Here is a 23,089-nt window from a genome sequence, read left to right as displayed (position 1 = left end):
CCAGGTTCAAGCAATTCTCCTGCCTCAGCCTCCTGGGTAGCTGAGATTACAGGTGTGCACCACCACACCTGGGTAATTTTGTATTTTTAGTAGAGATGGGGTTTCACCATGTTGGTCAGGCTGGTCTTGAACTCCTCACCTCAAGTGACCCACTTGCTTCAGCCTCCCAAAGAGCTGGGATTACAGGCCTGAGCCACCTCACCCAGCCTGGGCTATTTTATTTTGTAAACAACATTCATCACTTTTGTGTCAGTATCAGCTGACACTCCCTGCTCCTACTAGCTCACCTACACAGTACTCGAGGTGCCCTTAAGTTTTCCTAAAGACTATGTTTGATGTGTCAGGCACTTTTGTGCCTGAGGAGCTGTGTAGGCGGTCCTGGAAGGATGGGGCTGGATGAACTGAGCTGAGGGCATTGGGGATTTTAGGGACAGGGACAGGAGGTAGGACGCCACTGGCCTCAGAAAGAGGAGCATGGAGAAGAAAAGAGAAGTTTAAACAAAGAAATGTGGGGGTGTTTGGCTCTGCACAAGCCAGGGGATGACATGGCTTGTGTCACCCCAGAAAAACCTCACTATGACCTGTGTAACATCAAGGAATCACGAAGCTTGGGAGTCAGGAATTGTTCAGGAATTGAATGACATTCTTGAGAATAGCCTCAAGGCTAGCCTCCCCTGTCATATTTGGGTAACATTATTTTGTCTTTTTTTATTTTTCTTTTTGAGAAGGAGTTTCACTCTTGTTGCCCAGGCTGAAGTACAGTGGCGCAATCTCGGCTCACTGAAACCTCCACCTCCCAGATTCAAGCCATTCTCCTGCCTCAGCCTCCTGAGTAGCTGGGATTACAGGCACGAGCCACCACCCCCGGCTAATTTTGTATTTTTAGTAGAGATGGGGTTTCTCCATATTGGTCAGGCTGGTCAAGATTCCCGACCGCAGGGGATCCGCCCACCTCAGCCTCCCAAAGGGCTGGGATTACCGGCATGAGCCACCGCACCAGCTATTTTTTCTTAAAGATGGGGTCTCACTGTGTCACCCAGGCTGGAGTGCAATGGCACCGTCATAGCTCACTGCAGCCTCAAACTCCCGGGCTCAAGCCATCCTCTGGCCCTACCCTGTAGCTGGGACTCTACAGGTACATGCCACTGTGCCTTGCTTTTTCTTTCTTTCTTTCTTTTCTGTAGAAACAGGAGTCTCACTGTTGGCCAGGCTGGTCTCGAATTCCTGGCCTCAAGTCATCCTCCCACCTTGGCCTCCCGAATTGTTGGGATTACAGGTGGGAGCCATCATACCCGGCCTGGTTATATTTCTTTAAATTCAAAATCAGGCTTCAAAGAGTCAATTAGCGGGTTCCCTAAAAGTTTGTCTTTCACCCTGTAGCTGTGGCCTGCCTCCCTTCCCTCTGTCTCTTTTTCTTTCTTTCTTTCTTTTTTCTTTTTCTTTTTTGTGAGACAGAGTCTTGCGCTGTCACCCAGGAGGGAGTGCAGTGGCGTGATCTCAGCTCACTGCAACCTCCGCTTCCCAGGTTCAAGCGATTCTCCTGCTTCTGCCTCCAGAGTAGCTGGGATTACAGGCATGTGCCACCACGCCCGGCTAATTTTTTTATTTTTAGTAGAGACGGGGTTTCGCTATGTTGGCCAGGCTATCTCGAACTCCTGACCTCAGGTGATCCACCCGCTCAGCCTCCCAAAGTGCTGGGATGACAGGTGTGAGCCACCACACCTGGCCTCCTCTGTCACCTTTCCTGTGTTGCAATGTCTTTTCTCCCTAGAAGAGGTGTTAGTGTGTAAGTAGCAGCAAAGGCTCCTCTGTTTCATGGTGGCTACCCCTCCCCAGATAACATTCACAGGCCAGGCCTCACAGACAGCATCTTACTTAAAGCTCTCCTCAAAGCTGATCTGTTCTTTTCCTCGTTGTATATTTATGACCGAGAGCTTAGTCATGCCTGGATTCAAACCTGTCTCTGTGAATCTATTACAGGAAAGGGATCTAATCCAAACCCCACGAGAGGGCTCCTGAATCTCACCCAAGAAATAATTTAGGGCGACTCCACAGTGCAAAGCAAGAGCAAGTTTATTAAGAGAGTAAAAAAATAAAAGAATGGGCCGGGCGCGGTGGCTCAAGCCTGTAATCCGAGCACTTTGGGAGGCCAAGGCGGGTGGATCACAAGATCAAGAGATTGAGACCATCCTGGTCAACATGGTGAAACCCCGTCTCTACTAAAAATACAAAAAATTAGCCAGGCATGGTGGCGCGTGCCTGTAATCCCAGCTACTCAGGAGGCTGAGGCAGGAGAATTGCCTGAACCCAGTGGGCGGAGGTTGCGGTGAGCCGAGATCGCGCCATTGCACTCCAGCCTGGGTAACAAGAGCGAAACTCCGTCTCAAAAAAAAAAAAAAAAAAAAAAGAAGGCCAAGCATGGTGGCTTATACCTGTAATCCTAGCACTTTGGGAGGCCAAGGCAAGAGGATTTCTTGATCAAGCCAGGAGGTCAAGACCAGCCTGGGCAACATAGTGAGACCCCATCTCTACAAAAAAAAAATTTTTTTTAATAGTTGGGAGTGCTGATGTGCTCCTGTAGTCCCAGCTAGTCTCAAGGCTGGAGCAGAAGGATCACCTGAGGCCAGGAGTTCAAGGCTGCAGTGAGCTGTGATTGCACCACTGCACTCCAGCCTGGGCGACAGAGCAAGAGTCTGTTTCAAAAAATAAAATAAATAAAATAAAAATATTTAAAAAAGAAAAAAAAGAAAGAAACTGTACAGCACCTATGACCTCAGTAAATTCTCCCAGCAGCCCTGGAATGGAGTTATCACTCTCACCTTCAAGAAGAGGCTCAGAGAGGAACACGACAGGCCCCAGGTCACAGGACGACTCAGGACAGTGCAGGATGAGCGCTCGTCTGGAGCTTCAAAGCTCAAGCTCTTGCCTCAAGCCCAGCTACCTCTAAAAAAGAAGCAGCGCTCTGAGAAGAGCCTGCAGGGAGGTGACATCTGTGGCAGAGGCTGGCTGAGGCTCCGGGAGCAGAGACAGGAGGCGGCTGGTCCCTGCTGAGCAAAAAGGAGAGTTCTGTAAGATGGATAGGGACTATCAGAGGCCCCCACCCTCTGCCATCAGGCTTGATTGATGATGAGCACAGTCCTGCTGCAGAGACGAGCAGCGGGGCCCCCTGGAGGCTGCAGAGGGGAGGACGAGGAGAGGCTGTGAATATTTCCGCCACAGAGGCAGGGCTGAAGGAAAGGAGAGGAAAGAGGGCAAGAAGGCACTCAGCCGGCCGGAGGGGGCTCAGGGACTAGGACACCCAGGAGAGGAAAGACCCACAGCAGTGAGCTGGGGCTCAAGGAGGGTGGGGCTAGGCGAGGAGGAAGGGGCTTTTTGAGAAATTAGGGTTTAGGCAGGGCAAGGTGGCTCACGCCTGTAATCCCAGCACTTTGGGAGGCCGAGGCAGGCAGATCACTTGAGGCCAGGAGTTCGAGACCAGCCTGGCCAACATGGTGAAAATCCATCTCTACTAAAAACACAAAAATTAGCTAGGTGTGGTGGCAGATGCCTGTAATCCCAGCTACTCAGGAGGCTGAGGCAGGAGAATCACTTGAACCCGGGAGGGAGAGGGGTTGCAGGGAGGTGAGATCAGGCCCCTGCACTGCAGCCAGGGCAACAGAGTGAGACTCTGTCTCAAAAAGAAAAGGAAAGAGAGAGAAAGAGAGAGGAAAAGAAAAGGAAAGGAAAGAAGGAAGGAAGGAAGAGAGAAATTAGGGTTCAGTGAGGGAAAGGAGGGGCTGGGATGGGGGTCCCAGAATAGGACAGTAGGGTTAGGGGCACAGGGACCAAGTGTGGGGTTCACTGAGGGGGAGGGCTTCAATGAATCAGGCTGGGATATGGAAGGGATTCAGTGAGGAAGAGGAGCCTCATATGAGTAGGCACACTCCCCACCCCCACCACTGCAGGGTGGCTCATGCCCAGAATCCCAGCACTTTGAGAGATCAAAGGGGAGGATCTCTAGAGGCCAGCAGTTCAAAACCAGCCTGGTCAATACAGTGAGACCCTTGTAGTCCCAGCTACTCATGAGGCTGAGGAGGGAGGATTGCTTGGACCCAGGAATTCAAGGCTGCAGTGAGCTATAATCCCACCACTGCACCCCAGCCTGAGCAACAGAGCAAGACTCTGCCTCCAAAATCAAAAAACAAGAGGAGGGGGCTCACCGAGATGGTGAGACCTTAGAAGGGGTGCAGGCTAAATCACGGGTTCAGTTCCTCTCTTTCTTTTTTGCAAAAGATTACGCCGTGAGGTTGGGGACCTGTAGGGGACGTGCCTCTTTGGGTTCCCCGAATATCTTCCTGGCCCTGTAGAGGCAGGGGCCGCAGGTCCCCTCGCCCCTCCTCCCCCCGGGTAGCAGCTCGCAGACCTGGGGGGCTAGTTCAGGCCCCGAGCGCCGGGGAAAGGGGCGGAGAAAGGGCGTCCCGAGACGGGTGGTGAGCGTCCCTGTCGCCGGCAGCGTGGCGGAGACCCCGCGGCTGACCGAGGGCGCCGAGCCGGGCCTGGAGTACGCGCCCTTCGACGACGACGACGGCCCGGTGGACTGTGACTGCCCGGCCGCCTGCTACCGCGGCCACCGCGGGTACAGGTCAGCGGCCGCCGCGGCGGGGGTGGGGGGCGCGCAGGGCTGCCCCCCCTCACCGCCCCCACCCCCGCCCCTTCTCCCCCAGGACCAAGCACTGGTCTAGCAGCTCGGCATCGCCCCCTCCCAAGAAAAAGAAGAAAAAGAAAGGCGGCCACCGGAGAAGCCGGTGAGAGCCGCGCCTGGCCGGAGCGGGAAGGGAGGGGGCGGTGGGGTCTCTCCCCGGGTTCCCGTCCCTGGCCCGCAGGGGAACCCAAACCATGCCTCATTTGTGAGCCCCGCACCTCTCTGCGCCCCTCCCTCGCCCTCACCCTCACCCTGCGGCTAAATACCCTCCAGGTAACTGAACCCATTCCAGGCCTCAAGCTCCTCCCCTTATATAGGCCCCGCCCATCAACAAGCCCCTCCCCTTTGACGGGTCCCGCCCCCACCAAGCCCCTCCCCCTCTCTAGGACCCGCCTCTAAGTGAGCTCCTCCCCCACTAGGCTCCACCCCTCGTCAAGCTCCTCCCCTTCTCTGGGACCCGCCCCTCACTGAGCCCCTCCCCTACTCTAGCACCTGCCCCTCACCGAATCCCCGGAGCCAGACTCACTGACCAGGTCCATGTGTTACCAGCACCTGCTCCCAGTCCCCTCGGCCCTCCTCCAGGGCTCCTGTGCCCACCACCACCAGTGCCAGTGGCCCTGGGGAGGAGGGGCCTCATCTGCCATCCCAGCATCTCTCTGTCCACCTCTCCTGTCCTGCGTGAGACCCTGGCAAGTGTCTGAGGCCCCTGCTAACCCTATCCATCCGTCTGTCCTTTCTCCCTGGCATCTGTCCTCAGCAAAAAGAGGAGACTGGAGTCCGAGTGCAGGTCAGTGGGGGCAGAGCTGGCTGGGCCCAGGGTGGGAGACGTCTGTGGGTGGAAGAGATGGCAAGGTCATCCCTCAGATGCCAGAGGCCTGGATCCTCAGGGCCTGCACCCTGGACACTGCCAAGGTGCCAGCTTTGCCCCTACAGAGGCCATGAATCCCACCATTGGAGTCTCTGAACTCTGAGTTTGAAACTATCTTTACCTACAGTGCCAGGGGAGCACTGGAAGGGTGACTTGGGGACAGTATAGGCAGCGCCATCAACTACCTTGAGGGACCTTGGCGACTCTTGGGGCCTAGGGTCACTCTGTACAGGGGGCCTTGGGCTTCATGGCCTGGAATCCCCTTTCCAGCTTCAATGTCCCAAGCACCCTGGCCTCTCCAGCCATTTCCAGCCCCTCAACCCCCACCCCAGCTCACAAGAGCCCACCCCACTGTGTCCACAGCTGTGGGAGCTCCTCACCCCTCCGCAAGAAGAAGAAAAGTGTGAAGAAACATCGCCGAGACAGGTACCCTTGCTGCCCCACCCTGGGGCCTCCTCTTCCTTCCGTGGGGCCCAGGGCCAGGGCTGTGCCCCTCCATAGGCATTCCCTGGGCCACCCCAGGCAGGCTCAAGAGAACTTCTTTATCACCCTACAGGTCTGATTCTGGGTCCCGGAGGAAGAGACGGCACAGGTGAGCAGTGCTTTGCAAAGAACACGGACAGTGGTCCCTGAAGGGACCAAAGCCCAAAGGACACAATGATTGGGGTGGGGGGGGGTTCTGAGGGTCCCACTGGCTCCATCCTTCAGCTCTAGGGTTCCTTCCCAGGCTGGGGGAGCTGGGCAGTGGACGAGGTGCATGAAAACTGTTTGCAACCCTTGCCTGCCCCATGCATCAGCCATGGCATGGGGACCCCAGGAATTTCCACGTCCAATGCCCAAGGGGCATGTCTGTCTGTGGAGGTGTTGGTTAGACAAGCAGAAACACCAGGACCCTGAATTTGCAGGGAAAGAGCTTGAGAGACAGGAGGCCCTCCACGAGCCAGGAAGGCTCCGTGGATAGGAGGCAGAGTGGGGAGCAGTGGCTAGAGGTAGAGTTTCAGGGGGCAGATGCTAGCCCCCAGCAGGTTTGACTGCCAAGTTATGGAGTCATCAGCCACCCAGGAGGGCTGGAGGCTAGCGTGGAAGGGCTCTGAGCAGGGCAGTGGTTTGTTCAGGGTGGACAGGGGGAGGGGAGAGGAAGTGAAAGGCGGGATCCCAGGCAGAGGCAAAGTGGTCCAGGAGAATAGGGTTGATGAGAAAGCAGAAAACTCAGCCTGTGCCAGGCATGGTGGGTCATGCCTGTAATCGCAGCACTTTGGGAGGCTAAGGCAGGCAAACTGCTTGAGGCCAGGAGTTTGAAACCAGCCTGGTCAACATGGAGAAATCCTGTCTCGACTAAAATCACAAAAATTAGCTGGGTGTGGTGGCGAGTGCCTGTAATCCCAGCTACTCGGGAGGCTGAGGCATGACAATCACTTGAACCCAGGCTGCAGAGGTTGCAGTGAGCCAAGATCACACCACTCCAGCCTGGGCGACAGAGTGAAACTGTCTCAGAACCAAAAAAAAAAAAAAAAAAAAATAGGCCAGGTGCAATGGCTCATGCCTGTAATCCCAGCACTTTGGGAGGCCGAGGTGGGTGGATGGTTTGAGGTCAGGAAATTGAGACCAGCTTGGCCAACATGGTAATACCCCCATCTCTACTGAAAATACAAAAATTAGCCAGGCATGGTGGCGGGCACCTGCAATCCCAGCTACTTGGCAGTCCAAGGTAGGAGAATCGCTTGAACCCAGAAGGCAGAGGTTGCAGGGAGCCGAGATCACGCCACTGCATTCCAGCCTGGGTGATGGAGCAAGACTCCATCTCAAAAGAAGAAAAGGAAAGAAGGAAAGGGAAGGGAAAACTTGGAAGGAAGAAAGTAAGAAAGTTGTCTGGCAGTCACATTCCAGGGGTGGCATTAGAGCCAGAGCCCCTCCCAGCAGCCCAGAGGAAGGGCAGAGTCCTGGCTTCCTTCCTTGCTGTGGGAATTTGCCAATTAGGGAGGAGCCTAAATAAACACTTAAGGCCGGGCGCGGTGGCTCAAGCCTGTAATCCCAGCACTTTGGGAGGCCGAGGCGGGTGGATCACGAGGTCGAGAAATCGAGACCGTCCTGGTCAACATAGTGAAACCCCCGTCTCGACTAAAAATACTAAAAAAAAATTAGCTGGGCATGGCGGCGCGTGCCTGTAATCCCACCCACTCAGGAGGCTGAGGCAGGAGAATTGCCTGAACCCAGGAGGCGGAGGTTGCGGTGAGCCGAGATCGCGCCATTGCACTCCAGCCTGGGTAACAAGAGGGAAACTCTGTCTCAAAAAAAAAATAAATAAATAAAATAAACACTTAAATCTGCCCCTCCAAGGACCCCAATTTTCATCTTCCCCTGACCCACAGTGTCTGTGGGTCAGTGTGGGCCCCTACTGCCCCCAAGTGGGCACCATTAGCTTACACACACCCTCTGGCCAGCTCCCATCCTTCATGGACAGGTCCTAAAAGTGAACTAGGGCTAGACTAGCTTCAATGGGGAGGCTGAAGCCCAAAGCAGGCTCCAGCAGCCACACCCTCGCTCACTCTGCTCCTGCGGGAAGCACATTTCTGTGTTTCTTAGCATGGCTTTGTTCTGGGGTCAGAAGGACTGAAAGGGGTCTAGTGGTACCAGAGAGGTTGGGGCTAGGGATTGGGGTTGGGTGAGACCTTTGAGGGCGAATCAGAAGCATCTCAGGCCTTTCATCAAAGGTAGAGGGTGCTGGGCTGGGGGGCTTGCCCCAGAGGGCTAGATGGGAGGAGACGGGAGGCTGTGGGAGTTGGGAGGGGCAGTCCCAGAGATGGATCCAGAGATGTCATTGAAAAGGAGGGAGATTGGCCAGGTACGGTGGCTCTCGCCTGTAATTCCAGTATGTTGAAGCGCTGAGGCAGATGAGGCCAGGAGTTCAAGAACAGCCTGGCTAACACGGTGAAATCCTGTCTCTACTAAAAAAACAAACAAAAAATAGCCAGACATGGTCAGGCGCGGTGACTCACACCTGTAATCCCAGCACTTTGGGAGGCCAAGGCAGGTGGATCACGAGGTCAGGAGTTTAAGACTAGCCTGGCCAAGATGGTGAAACCCCATCTTTACTAAAAATACAAAAATTAACTGGGTGTGATGGTAGGTACCTGTAATCTCAGCTACTTGGACTCGTGCCTGTAATCCCAGCATTTTGGGAGGCTGAGGCAGAGAATTGCTCAACCCTGAGAGGCAGAGGTGGCAGTGAGCCAAGATCGCACCACTGCACTCCAGCCTGGGCGACAGAGCAAGACTCTGTCTCAAAAAAAAAAAATAGCCAGACGTGGAGGCAGGCAACTGTAATCCCAGCTACTCAGGAGGCTAAGGCGTGAGAATCACTTGAACCTGGGAGGTGAAGGTTGCAGCGAGCCAAGATTGTGCCACGGCACTCCAGCATGGGCAACAGAGCGAGACTCCATCTCAAGAATAAAAAAAGCTGGGACAACGTTCCCTTGGGAAAGCATTTCTTTCCTAAACCCCTGGTGAGCTGGCCTAGGGTCGGGCCACAGTCTGGGAACACAGGGAGGAAGGGGCACAGGCACATGAATGTCAGGCCACACCCCAGTACTCACCTATATAGGGAATGAGTACTGGGCGTGTCCCAGGTCCGATACCAAAGACAAGAGCAAATGAACATTTCCACCTGGCCCAGACCGGAGGCCTGAGGCTGTCAGACCTGCAAACAACACCCCCCTTTATCTGGGGCCAGCCACACTTCTGAGAACAAGTACTCTCAGGCCAGGCCAGGACTTAGAGAAGGAGGAAGGACCCAACCTTGGCCGAGTGAAAGGGACAAAGGGGTGGGGTAGGATGGAAAAGTCCCCACCAGCCAGGAACAAATCTCAGATCCACACCTGGGCATAGCCAGGCTCCAGGGCACAAAGGCCACGCCCTCCCCGGGCTGCACCATCACTGTGGTCTCTGCTCTCTGCAGATCTCGAAGCTCCAAGAGTAAAAGAAAAGAGAAGAACAAAGAGAGGAAGAGGTAAGCACCCTCCCTTCTCTCCAGCCCCAGATTCAATCTCCCTCCTGCCCCAGCAAACTAGGCCTTTTCAAATCCCAGAATCAGGCTGTTAAAGGTAGCTCATTTTGGGCCAGGTGTAGTGGCTCTCACCTGTAATCCCAATACAAAATTAGCAGGGCGTGGTGGTGCGTGCCTGTAATCCCAGCTACTTGGGAGGCTGAGGCAAGAGAACGGCTTGAACCCGAGAAGCAGAGGTTTTGGTGAGCCGAGATGGCGTCATTGCACTCCCGCCTGGGTAACAAGAGCGAAACTCTGTCTCAAAAAAAAAAAAAAAAAAACTAGCTCATTTTCCCCAGTTAGGTAAATTCAGATCTAGGGAGAAAGCCAAGGGTCCTTGCTGATTGAGGCAGGAGAACTGCTTGAACCCAGGAGGCGGAGGTTTTGGTGAGCGGAGATTGCACCATTGCACTCCAGCCTGGGCAACAAGAGTGAAACTCCATCTCAAAAAAAAAAAAAAAAAAGAGTAGCTCATTTTCCCCAGTTGGGAAAATTAAGATCTGGAGAGAAAGCCAAGGGCTCAGAGCTAGAACCGAATCCCAGGCCTCTTGCCTTCCAAACCAGGGTCCTTCCAAGCCCAGTCTTTGTGACTCCCCCCACCTCCTTCCTCCCACCCCACAAGTCCCAGGACCACCTGGTGAGGGTTGGGGTGGGGTCTTAGGGACTGGGGCTTTCTAGAGAAAAGGGGTGCTTTTCCTAATTCTCACAGATGACCAATATGGACCAGATAGGCTCTGCAGCCAGCACCAACCCTGCTGACGTTCCTTTCCTAGGACACTTTAGGGGACTCATGAACACTGGCTTTCAGGAGGGCTCCACTGGGATCCTGGTGGGAGGTCGGGCAACTTGGGGGCTGGAGGGTGATGGGGGGCAGAATTGAGGTACAAGCTGATTTCCCTCATCCACGCCAGGCCTCACACAGAGTCCCCAGGCCGGAGGTCTCACCGCCACAGCAGCGGCAGCTCCCACAGCCCCTCCCTGTCCTCCCACTACAGTGATTCCAGATCTCCTAGCAGGTAACCTGGGCCTCTGGGAGGCTTTCTCCTGGTGGAGGGTGAGGGTTGCAGAGTAAACACCCCCAAGGGCTGGGGAGCAGGGCTGGTGGACAGAATGTCAATTCATCAGTGGAGAGAAGTTTATCGGGATGGCCAGGTGCGGTGGCTTATGGCTGTCATCTCAGCACTTTGGGATGCCAAGGCGGAAGGATCGCTTGAGGCCCAGGAGTTCAAGACCAGCCTGGGAAACATAGTGAGACTCCCTTCTTTAATTAAAATTAGTCAGGCGTAGTGGTGGCTCACACCTGTGATCCCAGCACTTTGGAAGGCTGAGGTAGGCGGATCACCTGAGGTCGGGAGTTCAAGACCTACCTGACCAACATGGAGAAACCCCATCTCTACCAAAAATACAAAATTAGTCTGCTGTGGTGGTACATGCCTGTAATCCCAGCTTCTCAGGAGGCTGAGGCAGGAGAATCACTTGAACCTCGGTGGGGGTGGGGGGTGGAGGTTGCAGTGAGCCCAGATGGCACCATTGCACTCCAGCCTGGGCAACAAGAGTGAAACTCTGTCTCAAAAAAAAAAAAAAAGTAATTATAATTTTTTTTTTTTTTTTTTTTTTTTTTTGAGACGAGTATTGTTCTCTTGCTCAGGCTGGAGAACCGTGGCCCATTCTTGGCTCACTGCAACCTCTGCCTCCCAGATTCAAGCAATTCTCCAGCCCCAGCCACCCAAGTAAGGCTTGCACCACCACGCCAGGCTGATTTTTGTATTTTTAGTGGAGATGGGGTTTTGCCATGTTGGCTAGCCTGGTTTCAAATTCCTGACCTCAAGCGATCCACCTGCCTCTGCCTCCCAAAGGGCTGGGATTACAGGCAAGTGAGCCGCTAAGCCCAGCCTAATAATAATTTTAACAAGAGAAATTGACTAGGAGTGATAGCTTGAGGAAGAACCGCCCTAAAGCCCCTCAGCCTCCACCTGCGTCGGAAACCCAGGCACAGCATGGCTGGCTCACCCTGGTCAAGCCCTCTCTAAGTGGAAAGGTTCCCAGCGCGGTGAAAGGGTGGGTGGGGTGGGGGTCCGCCCTCCTCCCCCGTGCACCGGGGATGCGGGGAACGGGAGGCGCAACCGCTTGCAAAGTGGGTGTCCCACGCCGGCTCCCCCTTTCTCCCTGGCCCCCGATCCCAGGCTGAGCCCCAAGCACCGAGACGAAGGGCGAAAGACGGGCAGCCAGCGGTCCAGCGGGAGCCGGTCGCCTTCCCCGTCCGGCGGCAGCGGTTGGGGGTCGCCCCAGCGGAACGGCGGCAGCGGGCAGCGGAGCGGAGCGCACGGGGACCGCCCCGGCTCGGCGCACAGCCCGTCCGATGTACGTACGCTTCGCTTTGCGGAGGGTTCCCGCGCCGCGGGCTGCGCCGTGCGGGGTCCGGCGGGGCGCCGGCGGGGCAGGGGGCGGTGAGTGTGGCTCGGGGCGGGGGCGGCCGCTTCCTCCCTCCTCGGCTCCCCGCTGAGGGTGTCCTGGCTCGGGAGCCGCCGGCAGTGCTCGGCTGCTGCGCCCACCGGGTCCTGGTGTCAGGGTGCGGGGCGCCTGCGGTCTTGGGCCACCCTTGCGCTTGGCAAACTGAAGGCCAGAGGGAGGTTGATCACCGGACACTGAGTTGGGTACAGAGCTGGGGAGGAATCAAGGTCTCGTGCCCACCCCAGGCATATTAGGGTGGGAGGGGCATTGGTAGGAGTCCCAGGCAGGAGCAGGATTCGAGAGATAGGACCCCCGGCTGGGCACCATCTGGGCCCTGAGTCTTCCTCTCCCCACCAAGTCCTGGCCCCACCCCTGAGCACCCCTCCCCCCTCCCTCAACTTTCTCCCAGCCCCTGTCTCCCCCAGCCCCTCCCGCATCTCAGTCCCTTTGCCCCACAGGACTGCGTTTCTAAAGTCCCTGTTCCAGGGAGACTCTGCCCTTTTCCAGGCACCGCCCACACTTGGACAGGTGTCTCAAACCTGCCGGCTCCTCTTCCCGAGGCCACCCTCCTAAGGCACCCTGCCAAGGTGCCTCAGAGACCCCACACCAACACTGCCTCCCCCTAACTGTCCCCACCCTTCCTCCAGGAGGGGCACAGATGCCTGAAGACCTACAGGCAGGGGCGGTGGGGGGGGGCGGGGGGCTGGCAGAGTAAAGAGACTGTCTCAACCTGTCCTCAGGTGGATGGGCTGGGCCCGGGTCGGGGCTTCTCCCAGACACCAGGGAAGGTCCACATCCCCTTCTGGTGTGTTGATTATAGAGTACACCATTTAGACCCCTCAGAGAGAGGGGGCTGCAGTGCTGACAGGGACACTGGGGTGGGGTGGGGGGTGGCTTGGAGTGGGGAGGCCTGCAGGTTCCTTCCCAGACCCGCAGACTGCCCGCTACCCAACCCCAAAGCCTCAGCTGGGAGCGGGGAGCTGCCCCTCCCCAGACCTCAGGTCTCAGCAGCAAACATGTACGTGTTGGTCAGTTTCATTTTGATTTTTGGCTGTTTCCTTTCCCTTTCTTTTCTCAAACACCCTTTACTCCCACGTCCTCAGAGAGGAAAGTCAAGGGCAACTGACTGAAGGCTCTTGGTCTCAAGGTTAAGTTTTATTGAAGGATATTTACCTGTCTCCAGACTGTCCCACCTGGACCAGGTGCCAGGCTCCTGGGCTCTGGGGGTTTCGGTTGGGCCACGCAGGGAAGATGACGCTGTTGTCCCTGGATCTGTCTTGGGGGGGTGAGGACAGGCAGAGGTAGCTGACGGTAGCTTGGTAGAGGCTAGAGAGAATTAACAAGCCCACAAGATAGGCACCCACAACCACCCACCCACCCCCGTAGGCATGGATTCCCAAGAGCACAGGACCCCAAACGCCTGCTTGCCAGCTTCTCGTCCACCTTCCTGGGGTCTCCAGAGAGACACAGAGATGCAGGTTCTCTGAAGCCAGGGCTGAAAGTGGGTCCCTTCTTACTTCTGGTCCTCTCTCCAGCTATGGAGTCCTGAGCAATGATCCCTCCTCCACCCCTCCCCAGTGCAGACAAAATGGTTACAGCAACTAGGCAGACTCCCCAGGGACAGGGCAGTTGGGGAACGAGAGCCAGCCACCAGCCTCAGGGCGGGAGCTTCTGAAGCACCCACATCTTGTGTCCCTCCCAGCCTGGGACTCTAGCTTGGCACAGCCCTGGGAGTTTTCTTGGAGATGGCGTTTCATGAACCCTTTCACCAAGCACGGTCCCCAAATCCTATCCCTCCCCCTTGGGGCCCTGGGACATCTAGGACTTCGGAGCATCCCGGGTCTCAAACCTGCACTCGAATCCCTGCCTCTTTGTCTAAAAAAAGACCTCTGAGGAATCAAATGAGGCTAGTTCTCGCTCATTTTTGGAAAAGTGAGATGGGGGATGGGAGAGGGGTCCCAGACTTCACCATGAACGCAACTGTCTTTGGGAAAAAGTACTGGGGTTGCCGGTATTCTTGGACGCTACCTTTAAAAAAAAAAAAAAAGAAAGAAAAGAAAAAAGAGAGAGAGAAACAAACGGGAAAAAAAAGGAAAGCTCGACATTTTTTAACCCCGTCTATGTTTTTGTTTGTTTTTTAGCCTACCATTTGAAACATGGTAATACTGTGATTCCATTTCTTGCTTAGCTGGTGAGGGAAGAGGGTGGGCAAGTTTATGTAACTTTTTCTGTTGTTTTGTTTTTGTTTGTATTTCCTTTCCTTTTTCTTTTTTTCTTTTTCTTTTTTTATGTACAGAAATGCAAACTATCTCTCTGGGGTTTTTTTTTTTCCTATCTTTGATGTTCTAGAATTTTGCTTTTGTGTGTGTTACTGTGGGAACCTTTCCTCTTAATGCAGAGATGGCTTTTGAATTTTAAGTGAACATTAATCATATACATATCTCTATATACTTTTTCCCTCCTTTGTAATCTGAATTTAAAAGGGAAGATAACTCTTAAAAAAAAAAAAAATCACGCCCACACCGACAGCTCCTGCCAAGTCAGCAACGGCAGCAGCCTCCTTTCAACCCCAGGCACAGGCTGGAACTGCCACAGATTTTAAATTAACTACAGTGGTGCAGCCTGTGCTGCTGCGTGCCCCAGGAAGCTGGGAGACCAAGGAAGGGGAAGAGACTTATCCTTGGTCACCTAGGGAGCTTCTTGGAGCTTGCTGCTCCTCCTTGGTTCAGTTTAGTATAATGGGCTGGACACCGGGCACAGGGAGAGGACAAGCTGTTCAGTACCATCAGTGTCAGACCCCAGACTCAGATCCTTAGGAAACTGTGGAGGAGGGAGAGGTCTGAAGGCACCTGGCGGGGTTTAGCTGAGACACTCCAGGCAAGAGAAAAAGTTTATCTTGGGCTGGGTGCGGTGGCTCATGCCTGTAATCCCAGCACTTTGGGAGGCTGAGGCGACTGGACCACCTGAGGTCAGGAGTTCAAAACCAGCCTGACCAATATAGTGAAACCCAATCTCTACTGAAAATAAAAAAAGGTCAGCCGGGCGTGGTGGTTCATGCCTGTAATCCCAGCACTTTGGGAGGCTGACGGAGGCAGATCACCTGAGGTCAGGAGTTCAAGACCAGCCTAGCCAACATAGTGACGCCCCATCTCTACTAAAAATACAAAAAAATTAGCTGGGCATGGTGATGTGTGCCTGTAATCCCAGCTACTTGGGAGGCTGAGGCAGGAGAATCACTTGAACCCGGCAGGCGGAGGTTGCAGTGAGCGGAGATCGAGTCACTGTACTCCAGCCTAGGCAACGGAGCAAGACTCTGTCTTGAAAAAATTTTAAAAATTAAAAAATTAGCAGGCATGTTGGTGGGCGCCTGTAATCCCAGCTACTTGGGAGGCTGAGGCAGGTGGATCGCTTGAACTCGGGAGGCACAGGTTGCAGTGAGGTAAGATCGTGCCATTGCACTACAGCCTGGGTGACAAGAGTGAGACTCTGTCTCAAGAAAGAAAAAAAAAATTCCATCTCGGTCTTGAGACTGAGGCCAATGACATAATCACTCCCAACAAATCCCTTCCTTGACCCATCCCAGGTGATGATTGATTGGACCCCACAGGAATTTCTGTGTTCTGCTGCTTACAGAAAAAACTGCAGCTCAGAGAGGTTAAATAACTCGCTGAAGGCCACACAGCATTAGAGGTAGATCCAAAAGTAGCTCCCAGGTGGAGCACTGTGGCTCACACCTGTAATCTCAGCACTTTGGGAGGCAGAGGCAGGAGGATCACTTGACATCAGGAGTTCCAGACTAGCCTGATCAACAGAACAGGACTCTATCTCTACCAAAAAAAAAAAAAATTGTTTTTAATCAGCGAAGCATGGTGTCATGTGCCTGTAGTCTCAGTTGCTGGGGGAGATGAGGGAGGAGAATCACTGGAGCATAGGAGTCCGAGGCTGCAGTAAGCCATGATTGCACCACTGCAATCCAGCCTGGGCAACATTGCAAGACCCAGTATCTACAAAAATTTTTAAAAATTAGCTGGGCAGAGCTAAGTGTGGTGGCTCACACCTGTAATCCCAGCATTTTGGGAGGCTGAGGTGGGCAGATCATAAGGTCAGGAGATCAAGACCATCCTGGCTAACACAGTGAAACCCCATCTCTACACAAAAAAATTAGCCAGGCGTGGTGGTGGGCACCTATAGTCCCAGCTACTCAGGAGGCTGAGGTGGGAAAATCACTTGAACCTGGGAGCCAGAGGTTGCAGAGAGCTGTGATTGCGCCACTGCACTCCAGCCTGGGCAACAGAGTGAGACTCCATCTCAGGAAAAAAAAAAAAAAAAAATTAGCTGGGCATGGTGGGATACACGTGTAATCCCAGCTAGTCAGGAGGCTGAGGAAGGAGGACTGCATGAGCCCAGGAGTTTGAGGCTGCAGTGAGCCATGATTGTGCCACTGCACCTCAGCCTGGGCAACACAGCAAGACCCTGTCTCAAAACAAAAAAAAAAAGAAAAAATAGACTCCAGCCCTCTGACTCTGACCTCTAGACCTCAGCTGGGCTGTGGAGAGGGTGGCAAATGGGGAGCATAGTCCAGGAGCCCTGAGCAGAAGGATTTGGGGGGGTGGATGTTGGTCATCTCAGCTCCTGCCTTCCCCAGCAGACTCCTCCAGAAACCAGCATCCAGCCCTCTCAAGTCCCTAGACGGAGGTCTGCCCACACAAAGAGACCAGGGTGCAGGTGGCCCCCACATTACAGAAACTCACTCTATATGACTGTGCTTCAGTGACTCAGGGAACCCCAAGCCCTCACATACGTGTGGAGAAATAAATATGGAGGCACAGAGACGGAAGACAGTCACTCAAGGTCACACAGCGTAGGATGGAAGAAGAAGAAACTGAGCAGGAGACCTCCTGCGGCAACCCCTTCCATCCGGTTTCACCCGGCCTCCCTCCAGCCCCCACCAGCATAGCCTGGTGCTAGCCTTACCTTCCTGAGGCCTACAAAGAGTATACGGAGTTTGGCATTTTTTCTTTTTTATTATTGCATTTCTGTCCAGAGGCCACCTGCTCACATTAGAAGTCTCCAGCATTAGAAGTTTCAGGGGATGGGGCAGACACAGTGACTCAAGTAATCCCAGTACTTTGGCATGTCAAGGCAGGAAGGTCACTTGAGACCAGGAGTTAGAGACCAGCCTGGGCAACATAGCAAGACCCCCATTTTACAAACAAACAAACAAACAAAGCATTTAAATTAGCCAGGTATGGTGGTGCATGCCTGTAATCCCAGCTACTCAGGAGGCTGAGGTGGGAGGATCACTTGAGCCCAGGAGCTGGAGGCTACAGTGAGCTATCATCCTGCCTGTAGTCCCAGCTACTCAGGAGGCTGAGGCAGGAGAATCGCTTGAACCCAGGAAGCAGAGGTGGCAGTGAGCTGAGATCACACCACTGCACTCCAGCCAAGACAGAGCGAGACTCCAGCTCAAAAAAAAAAAAAAAGAAAGAAAAAAATCCAGTGTCAGGAGATACTGGAAGGTGACGCCCTTAGGTGAGGATGGTAGAGAAGGCTCAGGATCATGGCCCAGGCTCTCTCTGACTTCTCCCTGTGGTTCAAATGTTACCACATTATGGGCAGCCTAGCCTAGGGTGACCCCCAAGAAGAGGTGCCAAGGCACGCCCTGACCTGCTTTATCCAGGAACAGAAAAAGGCAAAAGGGATGACTTTTGCCAAAATGATGCCGAAGCCAGGGGAAAAGGAGTGGGACCGACCTGAGATGGGGCCACTCCTCCAAATCTGATCTGCGGTTGCCTTCCCTTTTAAATGCACATTCTCCCTTCACCCATCTGTCCACTCGAACTGGCCTCGTTTAAACAGCGCTTGTCTCTTCTTTCTGTCTGGGGGCACCTTTCCTCGCTCTCTTCCTGCCTCTCTGCTTCTGTTTGCGTCTGTCTTTCTGTTTCTCTTCGTCCCTCTCTTCCCCTTTCTATCTCTGTCTGTCTTTGTCTGTCTGTCTGCCTGCCTCTGCCTCTTTCTCTCTTCCTCTCCATCTCTCTCCCCCGGCACGGGCCTCTCTCCCATGCTGCCAGCCCCTCTGTAGCCCACCCTGTGGTTCTCTTCCATCAGCTGCTTCCTGCATGCCCTGTGGAGGTTTTCTGCTGTTTGAAGAGTAAAGAAAGCTTGGCTAGTGGAACCCATTGTTTAAAAAGAAGAAAAAAAAAAAAAAAAAGAGCAAACAAATGACTGAGCAAGAGCCCCCTCCCATCTCTGGGATGAGACAAAAGCCACATCGGCCACCCATTTCCTGGCTCGGAGGGGAGCACAGTTTAGGGTCACTGTCTTTCCCCCATTCTGCATTCCCAATGCGGAGACCTTCTTTTCTTTTTTATTATTGCATTCCTGTCCCTGACCACTGAGAAGGTAGGTATCCCAGCTCCGCTGTGCGCTCTCGCTCCCATCTCCAGATAAGCCCCGCCACTCTGCTTGGTTTGAATGTGGTTTTCTTTCTCTCTCTTTCTCTCGATCTTGCCCTGGTTGGTTTCATCTTCCTCCCTTTTCTTTATTTTAGTGACTACTCATTTGTAACTTGCACTTTCTTCAAATGAGCTACAAAGCTGTGTTTCCTGGTTTGTCATTTGGTTTTCTCGACTTTCCCCGACCAACTTTTCTAGCCCATCTCCCCTCCTTCTTCCCTGCTCCTTCCTTCTTCCTCCCCATCCCCGACTCCCGCCCCTCACATCCTCCTTCACGCCTTCTTTCTCATCCCGTTGTCCGAGTGCATTTCTGTGTGGTTTAGCATCCCAAGTTTGTGTTTCTTTCCTGAACTATATGCTGCAGTTAAGCCAATTTGATTTCTGTTGTGTGGAGTAGCTGCTAAGCCCCTCCTCACCCTTCATCCCTGCCAGTTCCTGGGACTTCGGTCACCCCGCTGGCCTTCAGGGCCCTTTCGGGCAATAGGCAGTGACAGAGGAGCCAGTGGGGGGGCCCCTGGCCTCCAGATCCTGGAGGAAGTTCTGGCCAAGGTCAGGCACAGGGAAAAAGCCCCATCCCACCCTCGGGGGGCTACTGGGTCAGACAGAACTCTGGGCTTCCTCGATCCTTCCCTGGCTGCAGGATAGAGCTTTGGGGTGGAAGCTGCAGGACTCTGGAGCAGGGACAGGCACTAGGACTGGGCCTCCAGGTTCCATCTCTTGGGTGCCACGGTAGATTCACTTGGGTGGCAGAGGGTGGGGCGGTGAGCTGGCCAGGAGCAAGCTTGGGACCTAGAGGGCCTACTTAGCACAGTCTCTGTGAAGTAATTAACAGGTAATTTACCTGCCCACTGCTTGGTCCCTGACTCAACCCAGACAGGGACTCCCTCCACCTTCTCAGCAGTCTTCCATCTTCTGAATTTGAGCAGCTTAATGTGGACCCTCAGAGCGGAAGGATCCCGAAAGAACAACCAGCAGGGATGGGGGCCCGCAGGGTGCTGGAGCAGAAGCAGGACTAGGTCCTGGTTGGACTAGGTCCAACCCAGGGCTCATCTGGCCACACTGAGGGTACTAGAGTCAGCGGTAGGCCCTATGGGACCCCATCTCCACACCCCTACCCTTTAAACTGTTTCCTTTCCCACCTGGGAACAGCTACAGAAACTCAGTATTCCGGTCAGGTGCGGTGGCTCAGGCCTATAATCCCAGCACTTTGGGAGGCCGACACAGTTGGATCATTTGAGGTCAGGAGTTTGAGACCAGCCTGGCCAACAAGGCAAAACCCCGTCTCTACTAAAAATACAAAAATTAGCCAGGGGTGGTGGTGCACGCCTGTCATCCCAGCTATCTGGGAGGCTACGGCAGGAGAATCGCTTAAATCCGAGAGGCAGAGGCTGCAGTGAGCCTAGATCATGCCACTGCACTTCTGTCTCAAAAAAAAAAAAAATAAGGACATTCAGCATTCCGACCATTATGAGGCCTCCATGGGCTTTCATCTTCCGCTTTTTAAAGAGAAGGCCCTTGGCCAAGCGCAGTGGCTCACACCTGTAATCCCAGCACTTTGGAGGCTGAGACAGGGATCACGAGGTCAGGAGTTCAAGACCAGCCTGACCAATATGGTGAAACCCCAACTCTACTAAAAATACAAAAATTAGCCGGGCGTGCGCCCTATAGTCCCAGCTACTCAGGAGGTTGAGGCAGGAGAATCACTTGAACCCGGGAGGCAGAGTTTGCAGTGAGCCAAGATCATGCCACTGCACTTCAACTTGGGCAACAGAATGAGACTCCATCTCAAAAAAAAAAAAAAAAAAAGAAAGAAGGCCTAGCCAGTCACCCCTACCCACCCCATGTTTATCCCAGAGACAGGTGCCAGGGAGCTCACCCACTTAGCTTCCTCCTCAACCCTGGGTGGTGCCAGGAGGGCAGACAGCAAACGGCTGTTTGCAAGCTAGACGAGGTGGTAATGCCTGTAGTCCCAGCTACTCAGGAGGCTGAGGCAGGAGGATCACTTGAGCCCAGGATCACTTGAGGCTGCAGTAAACCATGATTGTACCACTGCACGCCAGCCTGGACAACAGAGCAAAACTCTGTCCCCGCTCTTTCAAAAAATTAAAAGTAAAAAAAGAAAAGAAGGAAAATGCTACTGATCTGACAGGAGAAACTCTGCTGAAGCCCGATGAGGAAGGGGAGGCTCCATGCTTTGGAGTTTCTGACATGACCAGGGACCCATAAGTTGGGATCTCAAACACTGAGTTAGAGGTGGGTGGTCATCTAAGCCCTCAAAGGAAGCAAGAGAAAAGCATCTCAGGTGTTTACCTGCTCTGGGCCTTCAGAGTCCCAGGACCAGGTGAGCACACTGACCCTTGCTACTCCCTTCTACCATCTTTTCCACTTGACCCTCAGAAATTGCCTTCGCAAAAGTTGGGCGCGACGGCTCATGCCTGTAATCCCAATGGTTTAGGAGGCTGAGTGGGAGGATCACTTGAAGTTAGGAGTTTGGGACCAGCTTGAGCAACATAGCAAGACCCCATCTCTACTAAAAAAAAAAAAAAAAAAAAAAAAAATAGCCAGGCATGGTGGTGTGCGCCTGTGGACCCAGCTACTCAGGAGGCTGAGGTGGGGGGATCACTTGAGCCCAGGAGTTGGAGGGTGCAGTGAGCTATGATTGCACCATTGCACTCTAGCCTGGGCAGCAGAGCCAGACCCTAATTCCCCCCCCCCCAAAAAAAATATACAAACAGAAGAAAAAATATCAGGAAGCAAGGGGTAAAAAGGAGAGGAGGGGCTCCTGGGAACAGGGCTTGGAGGCAGGCGAGGTCCCTCACTCACTCACTCGTTCATTCATTCATTCCCACACACATATGCCCAGCACCTCCTCTGTGCCAGCCCCCATCTGGATGTCCATGCCAGGAGAGAGGCAGGCAGACCTGGGCGTCCCAGGACAGAGGCTGGACAAAGACCACTGAGCACGATGAGAGGGAAAAGCTGAAATGGGAGTGGGGGGCTCACCGCAGCAGCCCCCAGCTAGCACGGCCTGGCAGAGTCCTTAGGGAAGGGAGGAACCAGGTTCTGTGGGATCACAGAGGAGGAGACCTGACACAGCCTGGAGAAAGCGCCCTGGAGCTGAGGGCAGGGACCCCAGTAGGCATTAGCCAGGCTGTGGTGGCAGGTGGGGAGAGGAGATCCCGGCAAGAGCCACCAAGTCACAAAAAGCAGCTTCCTGGAGGAGAGATTGGGAGGTCTCTGATCATCCTATGAAATCCCATAGTGCTTGGCCTTGGATCTTCCCTCAAGTCCCGGGACGAGTAAGACCCGAGCATGGGGGTCAGACTCTGGCAGGCACATGGTGACCCCTTCCTGAGGACCTCGGAGGGATGGGTGGAAAAGGACGTGAGGCTGAGCCTACGAGTCTTCCCCAGGGAAGGCTGTATCTGCCACGCTGTCCGGCAGTGCCTTCCTCCCATCCTCTGCCATCCTGGTACTTGGTGGATACCCCAAAGGGACCCCCCGTCCTTCCTGCACTGCTCTGACCCTGTGAAGGGACCATGAGTCGGTTGTACTCTGAAAAGAGTCTCCCCAACACCAATATAGGCCGACGCAGCAAAGACTCCGCTTATCCCCATTTTACCAATGGGGAAACTGAGGCTCCCTACAGTCAGGTGACTTCCTTCGGGTCTCACAGCAAACTCACACCAGGGCTGATTCCAGGGTGTTCACTTTTCCAAGTTCTATCATCTTGGGCCATGGCAGGCCCGTGGCTTGGAGGAGATGAGAAGGAAGTGCGGAAGAGCTTGGTCTTCAAAACCAGCAGGCAGGAAGTATCCGATCAGCACCGGGGACTGGACCCGGAGGCTTGCACCTCAGTGGTAGGGGCGCACTATGATAGGGGTGAACAGCCATCCACCCTGGACCCTTTTTGCTTCTAATACTCCCATCCCACTCTCAGCTCAAGATAGTGGGAAGTCAAGAGGGCCCTGTAGCATCTGTGGGAAGGACCCATCATGGCCCATCCTCTTCCTCCCTGACGATTGGCCCCTTTCACTGAGTCAGAAGTAGCTGGCTCAGACCAGGTGTGGTGGCTCACGCCTATAATCCCAGCACTTTGGGAGTGGGAGGCCAAGGCAGGTGGATTGCTTGAGGCCGGGAATTCAAGACTAGCCTGGCCAACATGGTGAAACTAAAAATACAAAACAATTAGCCGAGCATGGTGGTGTGCACCTGTAGTCCCAGCTACTCAGGAGGCTGAGGCAGAGAATTGCTTGAACCTGGGAGGCAGAGGTTGCAGTGAGCCGAGATGGCGCCACTGCACTCCAGCCTGGGCGACAGAGCAAAACTCTGTCACCAAAAAAAAAAAAAAAAAAAAAAAGTTAGCCAGACATGGTGTCTCACACCTGTAATCCCTCAGCTACTTAGGAGGCTGAGGCAGGAGAATCGCTTGAACCTGGGAGGCTGAGGTTGCAGTGAGCTGAGATTGTGTCCAGCCTGGTCAACAGCATGAGACTCCACCTCAAACAAACAAACAAACAAACAAAACAGAAAAAGAAAAAAAAGTAGCTGGCTCAGATCCAAATTCAGGGTTGGAGCCAGGGTTCACAGCT

The 23,089-nt window shown here is 54.1% G+C and overlaps 1 protein-coding gene across 1 annotated transcript in view; it reads left to right on the top strand.

The window, feature by feature from the left end:
• The window catches only part of SRRM3 (serine/arginine repetitive matrix 3), a 74,070-nt gene that overhangs the window by 41,743 nt on the left and 9,238 nt on the right, over window positions 1-23,089 (top strand). The window contains exons 4-11 of the mRNA XM_039460724.2: window positions 4,493-4,621; window positions 4,704-4,784; window positions 5,439-5,468; window positions 5,913-5,975; window positions 6,106-6,141; window positions 9,505-9,555; window positions 10,503-10,607; window positions 11,775-11,952. Coding sequence (XP_039316658.1) covers window positions 4,493-4,621; window positions 4,704-4,784; window positions 5,439-5,468; window positions 5,913-5,975; window positions 6,106-6,141; window positions 9,505-9,555; window positions 10,503-10,607; window positions 11,775-11,952 — 673 coding nt within the window. The remainder of the gene's footprint in view (window positions 1-4,492; window positions 4,622-4,703; window positions 4,785-5,438; window positions 5,469-5,912; window positions 5,976-6,105; window positions 6,142-9,504; window positions 9,556-10,502; window positions 10,608-11,774; window positions 11,953-23,089) is intronic.

This window comes from Saimiri boliviensis, chromosome 20, assembly GCF_048565385.1.
Source record: "Saimiri boliviensis isolate mSaiBol1 chromosome 20, mSaiBol1.pri, whole genome shotgun sequence".
Taxonomy (NCBI): domain Eukaryota; kingdom Metazoa; phylum Chordata; class Mammalia; order Primates; family Cebidae; genus Saimiri; species Saimiri boliviensis.
Note: the sequence above shows the minus strand (reverse complement) of the source record. Positions and strands in the feature narration are given on the sequence as shown.